The following is a 26,711-nucleotide window of genomic DNA, read 5'->3' as shown; positions in this document are numbered from 1 at the left end:
TAGTCCTCAAACGATAACTTCATGAAACATTATGCTATTTCTCAGCATTTGGTATCCTCAGCAGTACTATCAATAACTATAAAACCAAGACTCCGAAACCAGCCTTCCTTCTGTTCTTGAGTAAAAGTCACTAACAGTGGAATACCCATGGGGACATCACTTGAAGAAGAAGAGGAGGTTACTCACCTTGTGCAGCAACAACAGTTCTTTGATATGTGTCTTCGTGGGTGCTCCATTATCCACCCTTCTCCCCACTTCGGAGTCTCTGGTCTTTAATCATATCTTTCAGATGCTTGAGTGGACATGAGGAACTGGTAGGAGTCAGACCATGTGCGTGAAGAAAAAGGTGCAAACGGCACTTGATGCACATGCATGGTTTGGCGGGCTACTGCTAGGGAAACAAGGATCTGAAGCACCAGGCGGGCCTGACACCAACAGTGGAGCACCCACAGAGACATATATCTCGAAGAACCATCATTACTGCACAAGGTGAGTAATCTCCTCTTCAGTGTACCTTCCCATATCAACTAATTGTGTAGTTGATATGAATTGTACCATCTACATGATTACCCAGTTACCCACCTCTTAACATCCTTAAACAAAATAAAATGCTTGCCAGTGCCAGGTAAGGCCAGATAACACCTTGGTCAGTATGCAGAAAGGTCTTCCTCCCATGCATAAAAGAGATGTGAAGCCACCATAGATCCTTGGGAGAACACTTTATAGACTTCAGAAGTCATGGGTCAGGGACAGCCATCTAAGTATTTATACCACACTCATTGCTGGAGTAGCCAAGCGTTTTAAAATATTAAATAGAATAATCTAAAAGATCTCGCGGAGTGAGGGAGAATAGCAGGATTGACAAAAGGATTGTCTGACCCCCAAGGAATACATCAGTTAAAATTCCACAAAATACTCTGGTGTGTTGGAGAAACCCCTTTGAGAAAAGTTTTGGGGTAGCTTTAAAGATAGGGGTATCTCACAACAAAGCTTTCCCTGTGGGTGGCAGGAGATACTCGAGACCAGGGCATTGCAATAGGATGTAACTCATGGTTATGGGTGTCAAGCAGTTTCATTGGTTGGTGATTCTTACTCCTTGATATTGCATGGATATATCGCTGGTCAGAAATTTTACCTATATCAAGTTTTCTCTAGTGAGTAAAGATACTGATTTGAAATGGGCTGACCTTTGGAGTGCAGGTAAACTCACCTACATTTGAATTTTCCAGATTGGCCAAACCAGCTATCAAACTAAAAACAATATTTAAAAGATAAACATATTCTACAATGCCACAAAATGCTGTAACACTGCTTCTTTCTATAGGAACCCAATGTACTGAAAACTGTACTTATGATTTGGTGGAAAATCGAGTGATTTGAAAACCCTTTGGTCTCCTTGTATCAAAAACAACACCTGTCAAAACATTATAGGAGAAAATCTAGTCTTCCCACTATTTTGACTCTATGCTTTTACAAAAAATATTGTTTAGAAATTAAGGCTCATTAGGTAATTTATTCTCTTCTACTATAAGGAGTACGATTGTTGCCTACAATATCATTTCTAGTGCTGTCAGATGAGTCCTCCTTAGGTCGGTATTTTATATTAATTCAAGTTGGAAAATAACTGAGTGTTTTATATACTTGGCAGCATGTGCTGCAAATAATGAAGACTGTTGGAGGCAAAGCCTCCCATACCTCTGTGGAGCTAGGCTAGGGCTCAGGACTGCACTGGGTGCCGGTGGGCCAACCAGTGAAATCCGGGGGGGAGGAAAGGGGCGAATGGGACAGGACCTTGGGTAAAGAGACTGGGTGGGGGTTAGACACTCTGAACAGGAAGGGGGAGGGTGTATGTGTAACTCACTCACCTAGTGTGGTTACTGAGCAATGCAAATGCAAATGTTACCTAGACCACTGGCTTTTAGCTCAGAGGGTAGAGGCTCCTATACTCCGCTTTAGAGGTCCCAGGTTCAAATCCACCCGGTGGTGGTTACATATGCGCCACCCATGCTTGGTAGCCTGAATTCTACAGTAATTATAGGATTGTAAGGAAACAGACAATATAGGGCACCTTGAATAACACATGTTTAAATCCATTGCAGGTGCCTCAAGCACTGATGTACAGAATTTCCCTCCTTTCTCTGCCTGTGGCACACAATAGTTTAGTCTCCTGATGACTAATACTTTGGTGTAATTCTGATTGTTAAGCATGGTTAAGGGGTGTCTGGGTGTTGTATTGTTACCCATAATGTACAGGAGGCTACACTAGATCATCTGGTGATATTTTCTTTGTTAAATTCTGAATTTTGCTCCAGACACAAGATACAATTGATTTAATATCAATCCAGTTTTGAGCTTTGAAGATCTTGAAATCCCTATCATCATCATATTTTCAGCACACAAGTCTGGGATTTTCAGATGGTTTCTACAATCCTACTTATAGAATAAATCCATAAACAAAGGAGCATAATTGTGATTACTTTTCTTGTTCGGTTGTGTAAAAATATAAAAATATAAGATTGTAAGATTATTCACTGAATCCTCAGAAACTGGATTTTGGATTAAGAGGGGGGGTCTGTTGAATTTTACAATTCCAAGTTGTATCACTGCTTTTCATTAATTTAGTGATTAAAGAAGGAACCATATAAATGCTCCTCTCAGATTTAAGGAAATTGGTGTAACTAAATTTCAGGAAGTCTTAATTGCCTTTTTATGTGTTTTAACTGTAAAATATAAATAATTAAGTCTGTACACTTGAGAAAGTAGGCTATTTTTTAATAAGATGAGAAAATATGAAGCAATCAGAGTATACTCAATCTTTCTTTAAAAGATTAATCCCCTCCTTGTATTGATTGCCCAAACCCATCTTATCAAACTTTCTAGTAACCAAATACAACTACTTTATAACTTTTTTAGTATTAAATGAAGCAATTTTTAGTTTTATTGAACCATGTAAAATAGATACCTGCTTGTTAAATAACTTTTTTGTACAAATGGGGCACTAAGACACAGAAAAACTGGGTATGTGTACTCTGGACTTAAAAGATGTAAATTCCATTAGAGCTAGCATACTGAAAATAGAAGTTTTCAGATGGGTTAACTGCCTGAATGCATGCCCAGGATTTTAAATAGGATTATATCAAGGCCATCTACCTGTTGTGTCACTATGGTGCCCCTCCGACTTTTAGCACACTAGCTCTGTCAAGAGTTAGTGTGGGTATATCGGCTCAAGCTGGAAATTAGACCTACCCTAATGATTTGCTCAAGCTCATGCCAGAAGTTTGTGGCAGAGCAGGAAGTTGAACTGTGGTCTTCTGGTTAGAACCTTGGTTCGTATCCTAACCTCTAGAGCATACTTCCTCTTTATGGCATGATCATCCAGTCAAAGTGACACCATTTTTATGGGAGCACTGGATTGAAAATTACACAAATGTAAGGCTTGGGTCTCAATGAAGACAAACTAAAGGAATGCTAAACACACAAACCTTAACAATAGGAGTGTGACATTTCATGACCTGCCTTCACTACACTTTTTGGGCGGACAGAGAGTGCTCTTTTCAATGGAATAATACAACAGTTGTCATACTGAGGGCTGTGGACCTATTCAGCAGTATGCTGGAGGTGTTGGGAGGAAGAGATAGGAGCAGGGATAGGGTACACTCAGGGAGTGGGTGGGAAAAGGTGAGGTGCAGGTATGCAGCAGGATTGGGAAGAGATGCAGTGGGGATAGAAGCTGGGTCTGAGTGGTTGTTGCACACCTCCAGGGAAAATTAAAAGTGGCTGCGGGGGAAGGGGGTGTCCAAGAAAAATTTTAAATCAAACTAGAGCTCCTCTGGTTACTAAAGTTTGAGAACTGGTGATATAATGTATCAGTTTCTTGTGCTGACCGATTACAAATCTTCTTCTGATTACTTTGATTTGTCTACCATTTCAATTCCAATACAGATTTTGGCAACCAATATTCTTGTAAATAGCTGAAACTAAAATTTCACACTATGCTCTGATCAACAAGAACACTGATGTGGCTAAGTCATATTCAATTTATGCATAAGTGCTTTTCTGAATTGGGAGCTACATTATTTGAAAACTTCAGATATCCACTTTCTAGTTTTAAATGGCATAAACCTTTAAACATTAATCTTTAACAGAGGTTATACACATTGTTGATTAGAGTATTGATATTTGTGAGATGGCTGTAGCCAAAATTTTGTTGACACTGAAATGTCAAAAACAAAACATAATGTTATGTAAAACAAGCTGGTTGTCCAGAACTATTATCTTATTTTTAATCATTTTATAGCAAAATAATTTCACTCTCTTAAAGGCTGTATATTTGTCTGTAAACAGACAACAAATAGATGGAAAAAGTGCAGGGGAAATGTAATTGAAGTTAAGTTATTGATCATTGAGATAAAAAATTAACTGATTAATTCCATTTCTTGTTTGGAGTTCACTTTTTTCCTTTTGTCTATTTTGTTAATTCTTCCCTATAGACAGAACTAAGTTATTACTGGCCTTTATGAAATAATTTATATAAGGAAGCCCTTAAGGGAGAGGCTAGATACATTGTATTCTAGGTTAAAGAGAGAGGATTCTAGGAAAGGAAACTACAGAAGAGCAGGTTCTATGTAAATGATGAGAAGGACTGGATATGGCCTATAAGCAAAAAGACAAAAGCAGAATATTGTTGTAGTTGGAACACACCATTACACATGCTTACTAAATCTGTAAACCTCCCTATCCATTTGTCCTGGACAAATGGTGAGGCAAAAACTAGTTTTAACAACTGAATCACAAATGTGCAGGTCGTTTCAGGGCAGTAGGGTAAAAAAAATAATCAATGAGGCTTCATAACAAGAAGTCTAAGAGGCAAACTTTTGAACTTCCATGACCTGCATTGCAGATCTGCATAATATATTCTGCCTTTTCCGGTGTGTTTATAATGAGTGCTAAATATTCAATAGAAAATCCCTTATATGCATGAGAAATAGACAGTGCTGGTAGAAGGGGAGAATTTTTCTTCTTGAGGTTAGCCGTGGCTATTTTCTTCTCCGTGTTCATTTCAGAGCTATTCCAGGGTAACCCCATGTCATCTTATAAATCATAGTAAAGAAAAGCCTTTTTATTCCCATGCAGCTACTCTTTAAGCATCCCCTTCATCTTTCTTTGGCTTGAATACGAGTTGGTTAAGAGAAAATGGCTGAAATGATGAGGCAGATATCCCCATTTGGTCCAGCCCACTATTGAAAGAATTAGGCAGATGCTATACAGAGGATTATCAGCAATGTCAGCAGTTTTCTCTCTGAACATTTTTTTAAAAGAAAGAACAGGCCCTGCTTGTGAGAAACACTCTGGGACCTGCATTTCCAAAGGACTAGGACCCAATTTGACATGAGAATACTTTATTATTGAAAACATTTAAGCACTCGAGCAGACAGTCCCACACTAACTTTTACAAGTTACCTTACAGTACAATATGCCTTGTCTTCATTCGCCTTCCCTCTAGACTTGGTACGGTTTTGTCACCAGAAATGCAGCTCAGGCTGCTATGAAATTGAGTTAGCCTTCTTCAAATAGTTTGAGCACCATTGTCATTTAGTAAAATAAACATGATTCCATTATTTCTTAATGCCTTGCTTAACAACTTTAAGATTAGACCACATCGCAGATTCTCCCAATGGGCGGCACTTAAAAAGTGAGTAATATTTCTGTCTGCCTTAGTCAAGTAATCCCATCTGTGAGTAATTTACAGGATGGCATTAGGGACTGTTACAAGAGACATATTGTAATGTGTCACTGGAAATCAGCCTCCCTTTGCACGTTTGATCAACAGCCAGATGGAAGCTTTTATCACATTTATTTAATCTGAAATATACATAGTAATTACACTGGACCTTTGATTGGAGCCCTTATTGCTGTCTCCAGAGAAGGTAAGAAATGAATCTGTCAGTTGCAAACTTGTGTGGATGTAGCCCTCTCAGTAGAATTTGGATATATTACAGTTATGAATGTTGACAAAGAGATAATCAGTACCACTGGAAGTGAATGCCCTCTGACAGGTTAAAAATAAATCAATCAATACAGGACTATATACAGCTTTTATTATTTTATGAATGCACAGAAAGCCATTAGAAAACCAAAGATCAATCCCATTCCTAGCAACCCATGACCAATCAATGGTATTAAAAGCAAACACAGCTAGTAATAACTGAATGGTATTTAACAACAAAACCTTAAAGTTCCCAGAGGGGAATTCCAGCATGCATATCATTATTAACAGAGGAAATATTAGTTCACTAGTACAGATATGCCATAAAGAATGGGTAGTATTAAATTAAACTAGACACAATGTTAAATGAATTCAAGGTCATTTTAATGCTTGGACAGAAACTCTATTAATGGATATTGCTGTGTCCCAACAAATTTACATAGGATTTTATGCCCTAATTAAAATGGCTATAAAAATATAATTTAAAATATTAATTGGGAGACTTATTCTCCTAACAATATCACACTTTTTTTCTGTTCCTTTTTGGGATTGCATCAGAGTGACCTCCACTAACACTACTTTTAATATTTGCCATGTCAGTTCATGAAGTACTGGTTGGCCTCTATTGGACTATTCACTAGGGCTGTGTCTACATTGGCACGATCTTGCGCAAAAATATTGCTCAAAAACTTGCTACCTGTCTACACCGGCCCAGAGTTCTTGTGCAAGAACACTGACATTCTAATATGTGAAATCATTGCTTCTTGCACAAGATCTATGATGCTCCCGCTCAGGATTAAGCCCTCTTGCGCAACTGTTCTTGCGCAAGAGGCCAGGCAACATGAATTTCTTGCGCAAGAAAGCCCTATGGTTAAAATTGCCATCGGAGCTTTCCTGCGCAAGAGAGCATCTACACTGGCACGGATGCTCTTGCGCAAAAGCACATCTCTTGCACAAAGGCACATGCCAGTTTAGACTCTCTCTTGCGCAAATACTTTAACGCAAGAACTCTTGCATTAAAGAGTATTTGCGCAAGATCGTGCCAATGTAGATGTAGCCTAGCACTACCAACAGCGTCCTGACAATCTTAGATCACTTGTGAGCAACCTGTGGCCCAAGAGCAGCATTCAGCCCATTGGGGTTCTATGTGTGGCCCAGGAGATACTTTGTTTACTGTTGTCCACATGCAGGATTGCCAGATTCTGCTGGTTTTCACCTGCGTGGTTCTTTTTTTTTTCCTACCAGTATTGCAAAATTTATGCACGAGAAATGAGGTACATTCTCTTTGCTCACAAAATAGGCTGAGTTAGCTATGGGCTTCTTCTCCATCCACTCAAACCTCTGCTACGGTTCAAACAGCACAGCTTGTAAATTCTTGCTACACAAGCACAGTTAGAAAAGTTATCCTAGCCCAGGAGACTGTCTTGATTACCACCATCGTTTGGCCCATGGAGATGCAGAGCCATTTATGAAGCCCACTTACGCAGCCTACGTTGCTCATCACTGTTTTAGATGCACACTTCTTGGCAGATGAAAAACATCATTAGCTGCCAAAAATTGAAAGGTTTTATTCATGCTTAGCAGTATGACCTTTGAAGGAAATAATATAGTAAATTGCTGTTAAGCATGAATTAGGGGTGTAATAATCTGCTGCTAAATAGCTGACTTCATCAGGAGTGTTTAACATTATTATAGACCATTGGTTCTCAAACTTTTTGGCCTACAGTTCACATCACTCAATGAAAACCTTTCTGTGGACCACCAGCCAACCACCCATGATGACAAAATGGATGTAGGAAGAGGAAGGGGGGCAAGGTCTGGCCAGGAGTTTGGGTATAAGAGTGGAAGGGAGGATGTAGGAGTAGTCTGAGGGTGGGAAGGTCTGGGCAGGAGGGTCTGGACATGAGGAAAGTGGGAGAGCGCTTACCTGGCTCCGCGTTTACCAAGCCCCATCCTCAGCTGCTCCCATTGGCCAGGATTCAAGCCAATAGGAGCAGCAGGGAAAGCATCCCAGGTGAGCAGTTTCCTGCACTGCCATTCCCCCAGCAATGGAGAGGGGGAGCAGCAGCATGTGGTGCCACTTCCTCCCTGCCGCCCCTCCCCCCCCCCCCCGCAGGAAACAGGTAGGGGCAGCACTCTCCACTGTGGACAGCTTGCCCACGGTCAACTTGAGAGATGGTCCTGGACCACTAGAACTCCATGAACCACACTTTAAGAACAACTATGAGTCTATAAAATTGATTTGAATCTTATTAGTGAGAAATTATATGGAAATCACAAAATTAATTTGCACAGTAAGTTTAAAAAAAAACCCTTAATGAACACATTCAACCAACTGATAGTGGTCTTCTGGGGCAAGTAACTTCACCTCTGTGTCCCAGTTTCTTCTGTAAAATGTTAGGGCTCATCTAGATTATGGGGAATGGTTGAAAGAAGATATGCAAATTCCAATGGAGTTTGCATATCTTCTTCTGATTGCACTTTCGAAAGCAGAGCTTTCCAAAGTGAAAGTAGTTAAGACATGGCTTTTTTGGCAAACCCTCCCCCTTCAAAAAAGGAGATTTACGCAGCTTTTCGACAAAGGGGGGGGTCACCAAAAAAGCCAATTCTTTCTACGGTTCCGCGTAGTCTAGATACACCCTTAGGCTATGACTACACTGGCAGGTTCTTGCGCAACAATGGCCATTCTTGCGCAAGAATCTGCAGAGCGTCCATATTTCCCTCCCTCTCTTGTGCAAGAAGATTTATGGTTCAGCGTGGTAAGAGAGGGCTTCTTGCGCAAGAGCTACACTCTTTTCTAACAGGTGTAAGCTCTCTTGCGCAAGAGGGCACTGTGGACGTGCAGCAGGGGTTTCTTGCACAAGAAAGTCCTATGGCTAAAATGGCCATCGGACGTTTCTTGCACAAGAGAGCGTCCACACTTCCATGGATGCTCTTGCGCAAAAGCACATCTTGCACCATGCAGTGTGGACATGTTCTTTCACACGACTTCGTGCACACGAACCCTTGTGCAAGCTGTTCTTGTGCAAGAAACCACCAGTATAGACATAGCCTTTTTGACCTACTTTGTATAGCATTTTGTGTCTTACTCATGAAAAGCACTATATGAGGCCTACATTGTAACAGTGGTGGCATTGTACCTCATGGAACTTGTTTTTCTACTTCTTTAGTACTCCCCGTGGCCTTGTCTCAGTTTAGGTTAAAGCATTCTCCTCTGCAGCTCCTGCCATTGTCAATAGCTTATCTGTGTATCTCCACTTTATTGAACTCTCCCACTTCATCACTCAGCTGGAAACATCTGTCTCCTTGCCTAGACCTCTTGAACTTTTTCTACCTCAGCTAGTATTTATTATTTTAGCCTTGCAGCTGTACTAATTAACTCTGAGAAGCATTTTGGGATGTGCTGTGTGTAAAGCAGACTATAAAAAGAAGTTTTATTGAAGCATTTTCTCAGCTTTTCCGGTACTCATTAAAATATTGGGATTTGCTCAAGGTTACAAGTGCAACTTTCTGGAATGTTTTGAATAACCTTTTAAATGGTTTTACTTTCACAGCAATCTTATTAGTGTTCGTGATGTAGAAATAAGGTTTCAATGTGTTGCTTTTTGCATGACACTGTTTTTTCTGTGTGTTACTTAAAAGCCTATGCACATGATAAACTAACTCCCATGAAAAATGAAAAGAGTAACATACACACAATTTAATAACAATTGGCTCTTTCATTCATTTGACTGTACCTACTCCAGCTACTGCTTTTATTTTCCCATTGTTTCCTGTTGGGAAAGGAAAACAAGACGAGGATTCCTCCCACTGTACGCATCTCTAGAGATGAAAGGGAACAAGCACTATGGAGAAATCCCATTTGCTAAAATAAAGTTTAATTCATCAGCCTTACTTTGTCTTACATAATCAAATCCAGTGCATGACTTCTGTGATGGGTTTTTTTGTTTTTGCTGGTAGGCTAGTAATCAAATTGAACCGAGTTTTTCATTTGCACTTTTTTCTCTGCCATGTGGGATATTCAATTTTTCTTTTCTTTCTGGAGAGTCAAACAATTTAAGTTTATTAAAATTCTGGAAGCAGTGATGAGGAGGGCATTTGCTTATTTTTCTGCAGACCATAGTACCTCATTGGGAGAACCAGTTTGCCAAATAGTGTTCTCCAGTCATCTGTGCACTCTTTACCCACCTGTGTACAGTCTCTTAGGTAGCCAACAGTTATAGTTGGACAAGCTTCAAATATTTCTTTAAAATGTAAATTCACCACATTTCAATAACCTCTTTTGAAAACTGGATGGAAACAAAAATTACTTAGTAAAACTGCATTACCTCCAGGAAACTGGATATTTTTGAGAACCATATAGATCTCCATATAGGAGTCACTATCACTTGAATGAGTGAGTGGGCACAGAATCTGGAGTCAGCATGTAAGGAACTTTGGAATTTGTGAAGGGAATGGCAAAACTTAAGACTCTAATCAAAGAGGTGGCTTTAAGGAAGCCAGACCCCTTCACAAAACCACAGAACACAAAATTAAATGAAAATAATAAAACTTCAGAAAGATGGATATTTTTATTTATCTCTGGCAAAACCCATATATTAATAGGTCACACATCAGAAGAAATCAATTGTTTTCTTCAGTAAAAGAAATCTCATATTTACCAATGCAACACAAATAACTTGTTGAAATAGTCACACAGTATTCTTAACATTTGTCCTTTATTCTTTTTCAATATAGATTGTTCTTCCTGGGGAAAACGGCATGTGTTTCTGTGTGTGTAATGTGATATGAAAAAATACTTAGAGGCTAAATATGCTGCTACAGTAAGTAATAAGAAAGGCAGGCTTTAGATTGTGGTGGGGTTTCCGAGATTTAAAAATAAGCTCTTTTCTACCTGACTTCTCTATATTTGATGATGAACTGTTACAAAACAGTCTATATATGCTGTATACTACTACTTTTTTTGTTCATCTTTGAACATTTTACATTCAAAGTCAGATGCTAACAGAACACAGCTTTATTGAACTGTGCCCTGTTGAGTAGACAACCCTTACAAGTTACAGGATGGGGAAGCTTTCACTTTTCCTTCAATAGTTCCTGCACTATGTGCTTGTACCAGGTTCCCCTAAACTGACGAACTCTCTGCACCAGGGATTATTTGATAACTCTGTCTGTTAATCACATTTGGATTGGGAGATAAAACCTCACCCATTCTGATGCCTACAAGCATTCAAACTATCATCTTACAACTGTTGGTAGATAGTAATCGGCATCTCTTTCATTGGCATGCTCCATATAAAAGTTAGTTAGTTAACTTTCGTGTCAGAAATCTGCACCCCTTCTATCTAGGGCAAGTGAGGGCAGTAATGATATAACAACTGAAATATCTCATAGTAATCCTCACAATAATTGTAGATTAATTTCCCCTTGATACACTTCTTTGCCTGATTGTAATTAGTCTGCCAGCTCACCACCACAGATACAGAAAGAAATCAGACACACAAGGCACGTATGCCTCACAATGTGTCTCAGATCGATCATGTGCCTCCTAACTTCAGTCAGTAACTACAGGCAAGTTTCAGTCATCAGCTTTTCCTCCTAACTGATGTGACACTGTGCTCCATATTCTTCATAATAGTATGATCATGATCTAATTGGCAATTATGATGCAATATATACAAGACGAGTTAGACAAGGTGTCATTGGAAAAGTTATGATTTGCTGAATGATTATCCTATTTGTATGCATGTATGATTTTTGGACTTGAAATTATGAATATTGAGTAAGGATCTGCATTTCTTTCAAATGGGATTACTCTGGAGAACACCGAGTCTTTTAGGTACAACAGTCATGAAGCTAGACAGTATTAATGGCTCATCACCAAAAACATTGAACTATGGAAAAGCTTAGCCTTCCTGCAAATGTTTCAGCCAGCCTGTAAATAGTAGCTATGACTCAGCAAGGGCATGTGACCAGACCACCTTACTGAATTCCATTTTGGGGTACCTTTATTTTTCCACAAATTGGGCTTGGAACAAAGGTTTCCCACTACATGGTAAATATGTATAAGGGTATGGTTACACTAGCCACCCTAGTTTGAACCAGGGTTGCTAATGTAGTCATTTGAACTTGCAAATGAAGCCCGGGATTTAAATATTGCAGGAGGAGTAACGGTAGTTCGAATTAAGGGTATGTCTACACTACCCCCCTAGTTCGAACTAGGGGGGTAATGTATGCATACCGAACTTGCTAATGAAGCCCGGGATTTGAATTTCCCGGGCTTCATTAGCATAAAGCCGGCTCCGCCATTTTTAAAAGCCGGCTTGTTCGAACCCCGTGTCGCGCGGCTACACGCGGCACGGGCTAGATAGTTCGAACTATGTAGCCATTCTGATCTATCTGTACGCCTCGTTCTGGAATGAGGCGTACAGATAGATCGGAATGGCTACATAGTTCGAACTATCTAGCCCGTGCCGCGTGTAGCCGCGCGACACGGGGTTCGAACAAGCCGGCTTTTAAAAATGGCGGAGCCGGCTTTATGCTAATGAAGCCCGGGAAATTCAAATCCCGGGCTTCATTAGCAAGTTCGGTATGCATACATTACCCCCCTAGTTCGAACTAGGGGGGTAGTGTAGACATACCCTAAGAGTGTTAATTCGAACTACCTAGCCCGTGCCGCATGTAGCCGCAGGCAGATAGTTCGAGCTACCGGGCATTTAAAAATGGCGGCGCCTGGGAACATGCAAATGAAGCCCGGGATATTTAAATCCCGGGCTTCATTTGCAAGTTCAAATGACTACATTAGCCACCCTAGTTCAAACTAGGGTGGCTAGTGTAGTCATACCCTAAGGTAGAATGTGACATCACCTAGGGGGCCTCACTCTTCTCCCAGGGACACTCCTGGAAACATCTGAGAAACAAAGACTGAACTGGGGAGAGGGGTTCTGGTTCCAGGCTAAAGGACTTTTTAGCTTGTGTATGCAAATCTGGTGGACTGAGAGTATCAGCAGTCAGGGTGAGAAAGTAGTAATTCCTGTACAGTGTGTCTAGTGTTTGTTAGTTAGTTTGTGATTTTGTCTATTTGCTATGTAAACTGGTTTGATATGTTTGCTATCATTTTAAATCTACTTTCTAGTTATAAATGTGGTTTGTTTTTGTTTTATCTAAACCAGTGGTCAGTAGATCGGGATCTACTTGGAGCCTCTGAAAGGTGATCCCGACTAGTTTGGCCAGGAAGCTATCAAGTACTGGCACTTCAGTTGTGATTCCACCCACTGTCATGCTGCTCCTGCCCTCTGCCTTGGAGCTGCACTCTTGGGGGCCTCCTGCTTGCTGAGTAGGCTGCAGGAGGGAGAAGAAGGGGGGCACTGATGTCACAGTGTCTCTCCTTCATCCACTCATGTACCCCATCTCCACTCAGAGAGAAGGTGATGGAGGGAAGTTGGCAATGCAAGTCTCTGTTACTCTCACACTCAAGATGTGTGTCTGTCATTCTCACAAGCACACACTGTCCTTCACTCTCATCTCTAGACCCAACACACATGTGGGGGGCTGTTACTTCTTTTACTGCTTGCAAAGTGGGTTATTTTGGGGGATTTGACTGGTCTGTGCATTTTATAATTTTCTCTCTTTTATGTTTAAATTTAATTCTTTGAATAGTGAGTTCTAAAATGCCTACCCTGCCATGTCTGGAGTAATTATCCCTGTGGTAATTGCTGCTCCTGGGGGAGGCTGGCATGTCCCTGCAGTCCTTGAGAAAGGCAGAGCAGGGGGTCCCCACATGCTGTCCTTGCCTGCAGACACCGCTCCTGCAGCTTCCACTGATCAGTAACAGGGGACCGTGGCCAGTAGAAGCTGTGGGCTCAGTGCCTGTAGATGAGAGGCAGCACATGGCACCATGGAGCCACTGCTGTACATGCCAGATACTTTCAGGAGTGCTGCAGGGATAGGGCAGGAGTAAGCCTGCCTTAACTACACTGCTTCACCACCCACCTGGAAGCCGTCTCAATTAAACAGTGCCCAGCCAGATGCTGCATCTTGAACCTGTCCCAGCCCTGAACCTCCTCCTACACCCAACCTCTTGCCTGAGACATGAGCCCTCTGCATCCAAACTCCTTCCCAGAGCTTTCACCCTGAAACCTCTCCTTGACCCCAATCTCCCACCCTGGGCTAAGCCCAGAGTCTCTCCCATGCGTCAAACCCCTTGGCCCCAAGACCAGAGCCTGCAACCCAATCCTATGCCCCCAGCCTCGTGAAAGTGAGGATGGGGGAGGAAGAGGGATGGAATGAGTAGGGTGAGGTCTTGGAGAAAGGCTGGAGCAGAGGCGGGGCTGTAGAGAAGGGGCAGGAAGGAAGTGGGGCAAGGGTATTTGGATTTGAGGTAGATCTTACATTGCTCTTAAATTGAAAATGTGATCTTGTGGTTTAAAAGGTTGGAGACCACTGATCTAAACTGATAAATCTTTGAGGAAAGTGTCTGGGGAAAATCTCAGGTTAGTTAACACAGACTTTTGTTGCCTTTGAAGGGAAAATGAACTATTTATGAGTTTACATTGTAGACATCGCTCTGTGTTCAAAGTGGTATAATTTTTGGTTTATACTCCGGGGGGCCAGGAAAGTGAGTGTACCCAGAGAGCTGGAAAATTGGCTGGTGTCTGTTGCTTGCACTTTATCAACTAATATGACAGCTGGTGGCACCACTCACCCAAACTGAACTTGCTAACAGGGACTGGTGAGTGAAGCTGAAGCCACTGTGAAACTGGAGCTGTATATATTGCAGGCAGAAGAAAGAGAGAAGGAACACCGACTTATAGCCATTTTAATGTCACAAATCTCCAATAAAGAAGTGTGAACAGGACCAGCCCAGTTGGGTAGTTACAGGGGCACAGCAGTACCCATGGATCTTAGACTGTGTCCCAGGAGTTCAGAATTGGTGTTTGCTATCTGTTCACTTAGAGATACAGAAGTGCCAAGACTAAGTGAGGATCACAATAAATAAGTCTGCCACACCATCAAATAGCTTTTCACCTGATGTGTGTCCATAACGTTTGGAAGCAGGAAATGGGAAAAATTTTCTTCAAAGCACATATGTGATGGAAACCAAAAGTCCATTATGAAGACAAATTAACTCAGGATAAACTTGTCTTGGAAAACATGAAGAACTAGCAATGAACAACCTTTTATCCCATGATTCAGTCATGATATTGGCATGTCTCTCCCGCATTTCACTTCTTTGCGTGATCCAGATTTTTCATGTAAGCATTTTATGTGTTGAGGCTGGGACCAATGACATGACGTGCAGGCTGATAATGAAGGAAGAATCCTCAAAAGCTGGACTGATGTGATTTTGTTTCTTCAACAGTCAGTATGTTGAACTGGCCTCAAATAGGACGAATCAAAAGAATCCATTTAATTCAGAATTTATTGTTTTAAGCAATTCGGTGCTAAAATTGTTTAATCTGATCAAAGTGTAAAGAAAAAGGATGAGAAGCTGATTCTTGAAGGAACAAGATATGCTCTAATTCAGATGTTCTGAATTTGAATATCACAGCATATGACTAATGTTTAGAAGTTTTGTGTTTGCTTGCAAAAATGCTCTAGATATTTAAATGGGACGTGCTATGCTAGAATGTTTGTGAGCAGAATTTTGAATGCAATTATGTATTTGCGCCATCCACAAGAAATTACTGGATAATTCTAATTCCATATTCATCTCCTTCAGCATATCTATTTAATCCGGACAATATCAATAATTTCAAAGGAAAATCTGAAGATTCCCTTAACACACTTGCATTTTTGGCAGGCAGATTGTAGAGTACAGGTTGGACCTTCCTGGTCCAGCACCCCGGGGACCTACTGGACCAGGGGAGGTCAGTGCTCCTCTGCTAGCAGGTCCGCACCCAGCTCCTCTCCTTGGGGGTACTTGCCATGCCACTGGCCTCTTAATGTTGGCCCAGCACGGCCTCCCACTCAGCTGTCTGCACGGTGCCCCAGAGTCTGCCGGGATTCCCGGTGGAGAGTGCTTGGCAGCTGCCAGCCCTGCTACTAAAGGGTGTTCCCTGGGGTTCCCAGCTGCTAGGGCTGCCCTGCTACTGCTGTGAATTCTGGCCACCAACCTCCGTCAGCCACACTTCAGCTTGGAGGTTCCCCTGGTTGAGGCTGCCCCAATCATCCTGGCCCGGCCCAGACCAGGACTCCCCAATCACCTGGAGCCACTAATGTAAGGGGTTTTCCAACTGGGGTGGGAGCTTCCTGGTGGCTGTGTGGTCCCGCTAACACTGGGGGTTTGCAGCCAGGGTGGGGGCTTCCCAAATGCCACCTGGCCCCACTGATGCCGGGGTTCCGCAGATGCCATCTGGCCCAGCCAGGACTCACCAGCCCCTGCGTTGATCCTACTCTTCCGGGGCTCTTTGGTCCAGCAAGGAGTACCAGATTTGAGAGGTTCAACCTGTGTATCCTTAGCTTGCTACTCAGATATACACATATCCCATGCTTCTGGCAGAGGCATCTTCCTGACTCCTGGTGCTTAGATACTGGCTTCTATCCAGAATCATAAAGGTGCTTGATAGTTCCTGATCATATAATTTTTATCGTGTGTAATTTAGCTGCCAGTAGAGAAAGTAAGTTTATGATTTAGTGAATACCAGAGTTTTAATGGGAGTTACGATTATAAATCCTCACAATGCACTGAGAGATGCATGTGCCCTGGTGTTTCTGTGCTGTAGAAGCAGTTCCTGAGGCATTTTGGCAACAGCAGTAATTATATACTAGATAATGGATATCCCCAAAGTGAAAGTAAGGCTGTAATTCACTCCAGGGAATTTGTTCATGTCATGAATTGCAAAAGGACAGTGCATTACCCTGCAAATGTAATATACATGTTTTAAAAGTGTTAAACAATAATATTTCCTAGTTTATAGAAGGCTTCCCAATTTGCAGCATTATTTTATGTAGGGTGGGTTATATGCCAAGGAAGCTGTGCTCCTCTAATAAGACATTTTTCTGGGAAAATTTGTATAAAAAGTTGTTATAATATTGGTGATAAAATATAAATGGTTTTGTAATGTATTGCTTATTCGATAGTTTACTAAGAACAGTACTTGTGGGTTCTAAGACATGGTCTGCCTTTGACATGCCAATAATTATCATTCATAGTATTAAACATTAAGGGTGTGTTTGAACTACACCCCACTGCCGACAGAGGCATGTAGATTATGCTCATTGCTATTGCAAATAAAGTGGGGATTTAAATATCCTGCATTTCATTTGAATAGAAATGGCCGACACGGCACTTTGCCAGCAAAAAGTGGCAGTCTAGACAGGGATCAGTCAACAAGGAAAGCCTTTTTTGACCGATTCTGTAAACCTCATTGCATAAGGTATTGGTCGGAAAAGGCTTTCCTTGTTGACCGATCCCCATCTAGACCGCCGCTTTTTGCCGGCAAAGTGCCGCATTGGCAAAAAGCGTCAGCCATTTCTATTCAAATGAAGCATGGGATATTTAAATCCCTGCTTCATTTGCAATAGCGATGTGCCCATATCAAGGTAAGACATATTTTTACAGATAGGTGCAATGTTATTTTTGTATAAAACAAATGATTAAAATGTCTGTCAAAACTAAAGAGTGAATATACAGAAACAGTAGAACCTCAAATCTACAGTAACACAAAAGAATCTAGGAACTTGCATGTTGGATTAGGTCACTGGTCCATTTAGCTAAATACCCTAATGGTGTCTAGTACCAGAAGTTTCAGAGAAAGTGCGAAAAACTATATAGGTGGCAATGAAATAATTTACCTGTCTTAGGAGATTGTTAGAGGCTGGCTTATGTTCAGAATCAGAAGGGTGGTTAATAGGCACATATAAAACAAATTTTATCCTGTCTAATTTAACTGCTAGCAGTTATGTTTTATGCTTGAGTGACTACCACTGACAAATGGGTCACTGCTGGCCTAATGCAGCAATCACAGATCCTGCTGGCCTTAACCTAGATTCAGTGAAGCACAGGAAAATCAGTGGTCCCTCCTGCTCCCAGTGATGTGGCTCTCCTTTTGGCTATTACTGAGCAAGAGCAGATGACAACAGCAGCTTTGTTACCACAAAGGAGTAAACAGGAGCTTGCCAGCAGCCTGAAGTAGAGTTAGAGAGGCCTTTAGAAAATGCCACTAAAGCTTTCCCTTTCCTTTTGATTAAGTGGAGGCTCTTGAGCTGCCACCTCTTTGGTATTTCCCTTGTAATTCAGTCCAGTTGCAAGAAAAAAAAATGACCAAAGGCTCCTCATTGCTCAGGGGAAAGCATAGCTCTGCTTCTTTCTCTTCTTTTCAAGGCTGAAAGAGGATAGTGTTGAGAGTAATCTTTAAAGGGAAGTAAGGTCCATTTTTACTCATTTTCCATACCTGGCTTGCATGTCACTGGCAATGGCCATTCTCTCGGGTACGTCCACACTTGCTCCCTAGTTCGAACTAGGGATGCAAATGTAGGCAACCGAAATTGCTCATGAAGCAGGGATTTAAATATCATTAAATATTTAAATACACTAGCCACTGCCAGTGAATTGCAAGCCAGGTATGGAAAATGAGCCAAAAAATGAGGAGTAACATTAGTTTGAACCAAGGGGTTTGATTCCAACTAACGCACCCCGGCGCGCACTTCCTGGTTCGAATCAGCTGTTGAGCGGAGTAACGCACCGGCAAGATCATGCTAATGAAGCGCAGGGTATTTAAATCCCCGTTTCATGAGCAATTTCGGTCACCTACATTTGTATCCCTAGTTCGAACTAGGGAGCAAATGTGGATGTACCCTTAGGGACTTCTGCTGAAAAAGGTGGAGGAGTCAGATGCTGTGGGCTTTCACTAAGTCTTTCCGTCTTCTCTGAAGGCCCCCAGCCAGTTTTTTCCATAGGGCTCATACCAGTGGCTATGGCAACTTGACCACACATCCTCGCTCAGCAGCAGCAGGAGAAACAGCTGGGAGTGAAAAACACCAACAATAAGTGGAGAAGCCCTGTCTCCAGATTCAATAACTGTTGGGAGCAGAGCCAGGGAGTGATGATAACAGATGTCTTGGTTATATGCATCAGAAAATTTTGGCATATGTTTTCAATATGGGTTAGTGGTTTATAGAAACCAAGAAAATAAAGTTCTGTTCTTTAAAAAACCCAACTTTTTGAAGAACAGAGAAATGATCCTGGTCTGCATGGAAGTCTCACGTTTAGTCCATCATATAAGTGTTGGTCTGGAGTACTTTGTGAAAGGACAAGAAGGGGAGTAGTCACAGTACTCAAAGCCCATGTCTACACTAGGAACCTATTTCAAAATTAGTAAACTTGACTTAACTCCTGATATAACAAAATCAGACTAGTGTGTCCCCACTATGGAGAAGCCTTCAAACTAGTCCAAGGATGCGCTCTGTTAATGTGGATGCGCTACCTAGGACTTAGAGCCTCAGGAATCACTTGGGAGTAATTCATTCAAATTCCTTTAGAGAATAGTTATTTTGAAATAACTGTGGTGTGGACACTCCTGTGCTGCTATTTCAGAATTAGCATTACAGATTTTGAATTAAGTGGCCTATATTTTGAAATAATGAGCTTGGTAGTGTGGACGCTTTGCTTATAAATTCGACTTTAGGAAGGTTATTTTGAAATAAAGTCCTAGTGTAGGCCCAGGCAAAAGAACTCTATTGGCACAGCATATTATGGAATGTTAAAGTCAGGCCTGATACAGCAAAAAATTCTATTCAAAAGATACAGGACACCACAGATGTTGAACAAGATGGGGACCTTGTCCTTTGTTAGTGTTATAATAAAGAAAAAGGAACTCATCATGCATCTGATATGGGATTACCTCACAGTCAAGCAGCTGTGGAAAGAGATAGATGAATGAAGAAAGTTTTGCTTTTGCAACCAAACCTCAGCAAAAAATCTTAAAAAAACCAACAAATAGTCTAGTAGCACTTAAAGACTAATAAAACATGTAGATGGCATCATGAGCTTTTCAGCAGAAAACGTTATCCTAGGTTTTGTATCTCTGTGCTATCTTCACTACAATGACTTTGATTGCTGAAGGTAGCAATCATTATGAATCATGAATTTACAAATAATGGAGGAATAGGCCTACACCCATAATAGAGCACTGGCATTTGGACCTGTCTGAAGTAGTAGCAAAAAGTGTGTCTTCTTGCTGTAGAGACCAATTATGTGAATTTGAAAATATCTGTATCCTGAGACATTTGGATAAAGAGAGTGCTCAAATAATGTGAGACTTCCATTCCAGCTCACTTGTTTGCTTTTCCCCTCCTGGCCCTGCCCCCACGTCTGCCCCCCCCCCCTTTTTTTGCTTATTTGTATATGGCATGATCCTGACCCTAACATTTCATGTCTGTACAATTTTACTTTTATAATCTGATTTTGCAGCTCTAAAAGTGTAACTGCATAATTGTACTGGCTACCTCTGACATATGAAGAATTTGTTATTATAACAAAACAACAAATACAGAAAAATAAGACATACAGCTTGTATAGGTTACCAAAACCAAATAGGAACATCATTTTTCTCATACATTAGCAGCAGCATTTCTCACTCACATTTTACTGATTTTTCCCTTTTTTCTCTTAATGGGATTTCCACCTTTCTCTGTTGCCAGAAAGCTTTTGCAAACTATTTGTAGAATATAAACATTTAAAAGGAAAATGTTCTTAAAGCACTGCAGACTGATTACTGGAGAGTGAGCATGCTAATGCCACAACCCTCAATCTTGAGAGAATGACTATTAGTTTGTGGTGGAGTCATTTTTCATTTTAAGAAATAAGAGAAATCTTACCATGATACAATAGGATTGACTCCTTTTTCCACCACTCTAGCAGATTTTAGATGAATCAATACTTGAAGGTTACCAGGTCATTTTGCAACAGCACTGGGGAATTACTGACCCCTAAACAGTGTCATTGTCCATGATTGTATCTTCAGAGCCTTCTGTAATGCACCTGGTTCACTAATAGATAAATAACCAACATAAAAGGCTTAAAACTGACAATAATCCCCCAATATGTGCATAGTGAATGAAAGGAAACTCCTAATAAATTGTTAAACTTATTAAAATGTACTGTCAATGTTAACTGGATAAGTGTAGTAAATTCACAAATCAACATTTGAAAGTGAATGACAGGATACCTGATACATTTATCAGACCAAATTCCTGCAGACTCAGCCATCTGCAAAGGAACTTGGAATGTCTGCACTTTATCTCCTTTTCTTATTTCTAGTGCAGTTGGATAGGAATGACAAGAAGAGACTGTATAAGGGATTCCCACTGAGACTCAGTCATATAAATTATGTATTATTCAGACAGTATTCTGCTGATGTTATCTGATCCCCAATTCTCAATTCTGTGCTTTTTCTTCTATAAATAGCTACAGCCACATTTTCAGTTGTAAAACAACTAGGACAAAACCAGAAACCTTTCCCATTTAATAACCTCTGCCAAGGAAGAATAATGTAACATTTTTCATAACTGTGATGTCGTCAGGGCTTTAACAGTCTGGGAATACATGATGCTATGTTGTTGATAAGATACTGGTAGTAAAGGGGGGAGGGAATAATCACCCTGCATATTAAAGAGGCAAATGCCCTATTTTCACAATGGGTATAAATTTGCTGCTGTGTATTTTCATATCAATTCTTGTCTGATCAGGACTTTTGTTTTTTTTTCCCTCTAGACCCAAATGCTTTGGCTGGACAGACTGGACCTGACCATGCTCTCATAGGAGGAATAGTGGCTGTAGTTGTCTTTGTCACGTTATGTTCTATAATTCTGCTTGGACGATATCTGGCAAGACATAAAGGTAGGACAGATTTAATCAAAGTGCAATCTTCTTTTATAGCAATACTTCATAATGAGCTTCACCTCAAACTCTCTCACTCTCTCTCGTCTCTTCCCTTCCCTTCCCCTTGGAATTTAGTTGCTTGGGAAAGCTCAGGCTCAAAAGTAGCATCTGATTGTTTTACCCAGTTTGACCCAGTTTTACTGTTGGATTAAGTGAAGCAAAAGGCCATTAAGCAATTTGCCTAAGGTCATGTAATGAATCAGCGGTTAAGGGAAACTTAGAAGCAAGAATGCCTCTAGATTCTAACTCTTTGCTCTAAGCATTCAGTTACGTGTCCTCATAGTTTTAACTGTTATAGTAATTCAACAGAATATATAGTTTGTTTAAATCCGCATTCACTATCAGAAATTATGATAAAACTGTAAACACAAATTTAATACTTTGCGTTAAATATCAAGTGAAATCCTGGTCTCACTGAAATCAGAATTGTGTGCCAAGAGTGAAATCTAGGTTCTATCAGAGGCAACCACAAAACTCATGCTAAGTCTTGACTCAGCGGGAGTTTTCCTCTCAGTAAGCTTAGATAAAAACTAATATCAATGGAGAAAGTAAAACCACAACAGACTACAGAATTTGACAAAGGTGATTGTATTACTCTTGTTAAATTTAATTCAACATAGTGTTACCAGCAGTTAGTAAATACAAGTATAAAGGTTTTTTTTAAGTAGAGCAGAGTGACAAATTACAAATTTCTAATTAATCTGGTACCTTTTCTCTGCTTCTTGGCTGAAGAAAAATGAGTCCTAAGCCAGTGTAAATAACTCTTTTCAGAAAGTGAAAAGAGCTTGTTGCATACAGCTCTATTAATATCCTGCTCTTATACTACTTAGCTGCTTTAAGTTAACCCAGTGGTTCCCAATCTTTTTGATACTGGGAACCAGTAAACCCATTCACAAGCTTTTGGAGGACCGGTAACATTTATTTGCATATTAATTAAACAAATGATGAATATGCAAATAAATTGTTTCTGGTCCTCCCAAAGCCCCCAGTGCCAACTCTAGCAAAGCTTTTGATATGGTCTCCCACAGTATTCTTACCAGCAAGTTAAGGAATATGAATTGGATAAATAGACTGTAAGATGGATAGAAAGCTGGCCAGACTGGCCCCGGGTTTCCCAAACTTTATACAGTTGGAAATTGGTTTTTTTCCAGTACCTTTTTTTTTTGCGACCCAAAAATATAAACGCATATAAACTGGGTTGAGACAGGAGGTGTGAGCTCTGGGGTGTGCATGAGGGATTTAGGTGTAGGAAAGAGAGAAGTGCAAGCTCTGGGAGGGTATTTGGATCCAGGAGGATGTGGAGAAGTGGATGCTGGCCAGAATACTTGTGAGGGTCTTGGTGCGGGGGAGGGGACAGGGACCAACACTTGGGGATCCTGCAGTTGCACGCCAAGGCCCAGGAAGTGTGCGGGCTGCTCCCCCTCCCCCAAACAGCAGCGCAGTACCTGAAACACTGGTCCATCGCATGCCTAATGCCTTCCTGAGCAGGGTGAAGGGGGAGTCCTGGACCGTGCCAGCCCCGTGCATGCCTAGCTCTTCTGCTCCCCATGGCAGCACACGCCCCCACCCCCCCGAGCAGCTGGAGCGGCACAGTCCTGGAACCCCCCTTCATCCCCAACGCACTTCTGGGACCTGGCGTGCAGCTGCAGAACTGCCCCTGACCCCGCAGGAAGTCCACACTACCTCTGTGGTCCCTGGAGGTAGCATCAGCGCGGCCGCTCCCCCTCCTGGCCCCAATCCCAGATGCTTTATCAGCCAGCGCCAGCTCCCGTTCTACATCGGTGCGTGCAGTCTTCTCCCTGCTTCCTGCCGCCTGGAAGCATGCCCAGCAGAGATGCGGCGGGCTCTCTCCCAAGAATCGTGCATGCACATTTTTCTGAGGACCGGTATTTTTTTTTCCGAGGAGCGATACTGGGACGCAGACCACACTTTGGGACATGCTGATTTAATCCATTCGCTTTACATTGCCACCAACACTGCTTTGCTGTTTCAGATTTTCACTTCTACGGAATCTTAATTATTCTAGTCTGTGGAATTAAAGAATGGATTTTAAAAAATGGCCTAAATCAATGTGAGAATACAGGGCATCCCCGCTATAAGTAGTCCCAGTATACATCTTTTCCGCACTAAAATCATTGACGCTTGTAGGAACTGCTGCATTATAAGTCCTCCTATTCCCTGCTCTTAAGTCGCACAAAACCCCCCAATTTGTGTAAACAGAAGTTAAGTGTGGGGAAAAAAATTCCCTGCTTTAAGTTGTTTCGCTGTAAGTCCACGTTTTTTGGAACGTATCTTGGACTTATAGCAAGGATAACCTGTACAAAAATAATTAGAATTCAGTTTTTAAAAACGTGTTTATTGTAGAATTAGGCATTGAAATGGTAGTGGTTCACCAGGATTAGCTGGTAGGCTGCTGCCACTATATTTATCTGTGGCATTTATCCACAAATGGCGCTCCACGGCCAATGGGAGCAGCAATCACCCATACCTGTGAAGGCACACAAACAGTAATAGTGACCTGGCACGGGCTAACCTTGGGGAACAGGATCTGGCCTGTGGGCTGGTTTTGCCCACCCCAGTTTAATGAATTCTAAGCAAAAGTTACATTTCTTACACATCTAGACATACAATCACAGTGATTTAATTTAAACTATCTTAATGCTACAGAAGATAGAAAAAGTTATGGATTTGAACGTGTTGTACTTTTTTTGCACAGATATGAGCAAACGTATGTGTGTATGGGACAAGTGTTATGGACCATAATTACTACTTGCCCAAATTAGAATGTTATCTGTACCAGCACAATTAGGGCTAAAATTGTGAATCAAATTCTGTTCTGCATCTCTCCATTCATCAAAGTAGTTAGAACGGTTTTTACAGATCTACTGTCCATAAAGCAATCCAAAGTAAAATTACTAATTTGTTATTGTACTGATTTCCACAGGAACATATTTAACAAATGAAGCTAAAGGAGCTGAAGATGCACCTGATGCTGACACAGCCATTATCAATGCAGAAGGCAGTCAAGTCAATGCAGAAGAGAAAAAGGAGTATTTCATTTAGATGCAGACCTAGATTCTCTGAGTTTTACTTATCAGGCTGACTGCTGGAGAAAACTGGCTATCATCTTTCAGAAATCATTTCTACCATCTTCTGCAAACTTTATTAACTTACATACTGCTACGAGTAGCCAGTTTATGCCAACAATCAGTTATTGACAGCATCATTCTTTAATTACAGTACCATTCACAATGCAGGACATTTCTTATTGCCTAAAATTCATATTCATTGCTCTCTTAACATACAGTGCTTGAATATACAGCCTTAACAGTGTTAATCTTCATCTTAAACCATGTTATTGAGTTTTCTACATTTTTAAATGTTAAATAGCTTTCTTCCTTTCCAGTTTTCTTTTGCCATGGTCCTTATCAATATGTCATTGGATGATTTTCATAACTGATACTATTGGGTAAGGACCTAATGTACTTACACAAAACATTAAATCGAAGATTAGAGGTTTACAAAGAATGTTTTATACATGTCTATAATTCAAAGGCAACCTGTTTTTGAAACATAGGCCCTAGGAACCAGAAAATGTTATAGTATAGTTTCTTGTATGTTTGGTTTGATGGAAAACGAGTATCAATACACTGTAAAAAATAGTACCTTGATACTAATTCCATGCTTGGGTGGTAATTATATAATACTGTATATCTATACAGAGTTTGCAAAGTTAGATAATTGTAGCTTCATTCTGAAACAAATTTATTTAGTTCTTTTACTGCTCTTTGGGATCACAAGATTAGATATCTGTTTCTGTAATTTTGGTTTTAATAATTTATTTGCTTCATATGAACTCACCTGCCTATTCAGATTTGAAGTGTTCATAGGGCACAATTGCAAGGCATTTTCCTATCTGTATATAGTGCATATAATAAATCCAAGTAAACATTATTTGATACATATTTAACTTTTTTGGCTATAGTTAAGTCAGTCACAAGTAAACATTTTCTAATGTCCATTATATCCCTTTAGATATGACCTAAATCAATATTCTGAATAGATAACATGTATTAGTATTTTTTGTCTGTATGTCCTAGCACTGTTCAGCAGCAAACTTTTCTAGTTCGTTAATTTTTTCTTTGTTATACAATGGAAGCACAATGTTATATGGAAAGGTAGTTTTAAGCTAACAACCAGTGCACAGCCTCAGGTTTTGAATTACAACCACATTTGATTAATATCCTTAAAAATACTGTTATGTTGCTAAATTTTCAGTTTTTAATTTGGCAGTTCCACAGCTGCTTATCTATGTTGGTTTGCCAAAAAAAAAAAAAAAAGAAAAAAAAAGAAAAAAGAAAAAAAGTTAAATGATACATGTTTTGTGTATACGGTAAATGGACTAATTCTTTATATTAAATTCCTGTCTATGCATTTTGTGGGGTACAAACTTATGTCACAGTGAATGATAGAGAATTTCTGCCAATGCTTTTAGCTCCATGGTAAAAGTTTCTCTTAAAGTCTCATGTTCTTAAATATGACAACAAAACACTATAAGCCCAGTGGCTTATTTCCTCTTCCATTGAAATAAAAATGGTGCCAGATCAACTCTTGGTAGCGATTCCATGTCGGAGAATGAAAATCTGTATAGTTTGGAGTTCATCTCCCTCTCCCAAGTGTTGCACCTTTGAAAAATAATATTTCTATATGGTTGCTATACTTGTGACGTCTAAAAGCATGATGGCTTATTGTAAAGGATTATCTCCTGGGATTTATTTTTGTGGGGGGGAGGGGAGAATCTGAATACATCATCATGTATTAAGATAAAATGGAAGACAAAAG

At 40.6% G+C, this 26,711-nt stretch overlaps 1 protein-coding gene across 5 annotated transcripts in view; it reads left to right on the top strand.

Moving 5' to 3' along the window:
- Positions 1-25,823, top strand: part of CADM2 (cell adhesion molecule 2) — a 1,018,160-nt gene extending 992,337 nt beyond the window's left edge. For all 5 annotated transcript variants that reach the window (XM_075909639.2, XM_075909649.2, XM_075909633.2 and 2 more), the window contains 2 exons: positions 21,702-21,827; positions 24,814-25,823. In XM_075909639.2, the coding sequence (XP_075765754.1) occupies positions 21,702-21,827; positions 24,814-24,932 (245 nt within the window). In that variant the 3' untranslated portion in view covers positions 24,933-25,823. The remainder of the gene's footprint in view (positions 1-21,701; positions 21,828-24,813) is intronic.
- Positions 25,824-26,711: the final 888 nt, after the last annotated feature.

Source organism: Pelodiscus sinensis, chromosome 1 (genome assembly GCF_052426305.1).
Source record: "Pelodiscus sinensis isolate ZL-2025 chromosome 1, ASM5242630v1, whole genome shotgun sequence".
NCBI classification, from domain to species: Eukaryota; Metazoa; Chordata; order Testudines; family Trionychidae; genus Pelodiscus; species Pelodiscus sinensis.
The sequence above is the reverse complement of the archived record's forward strand: the minus strand, read 5'-3'. Positions and strand labels throughout refer to the sequence as shown.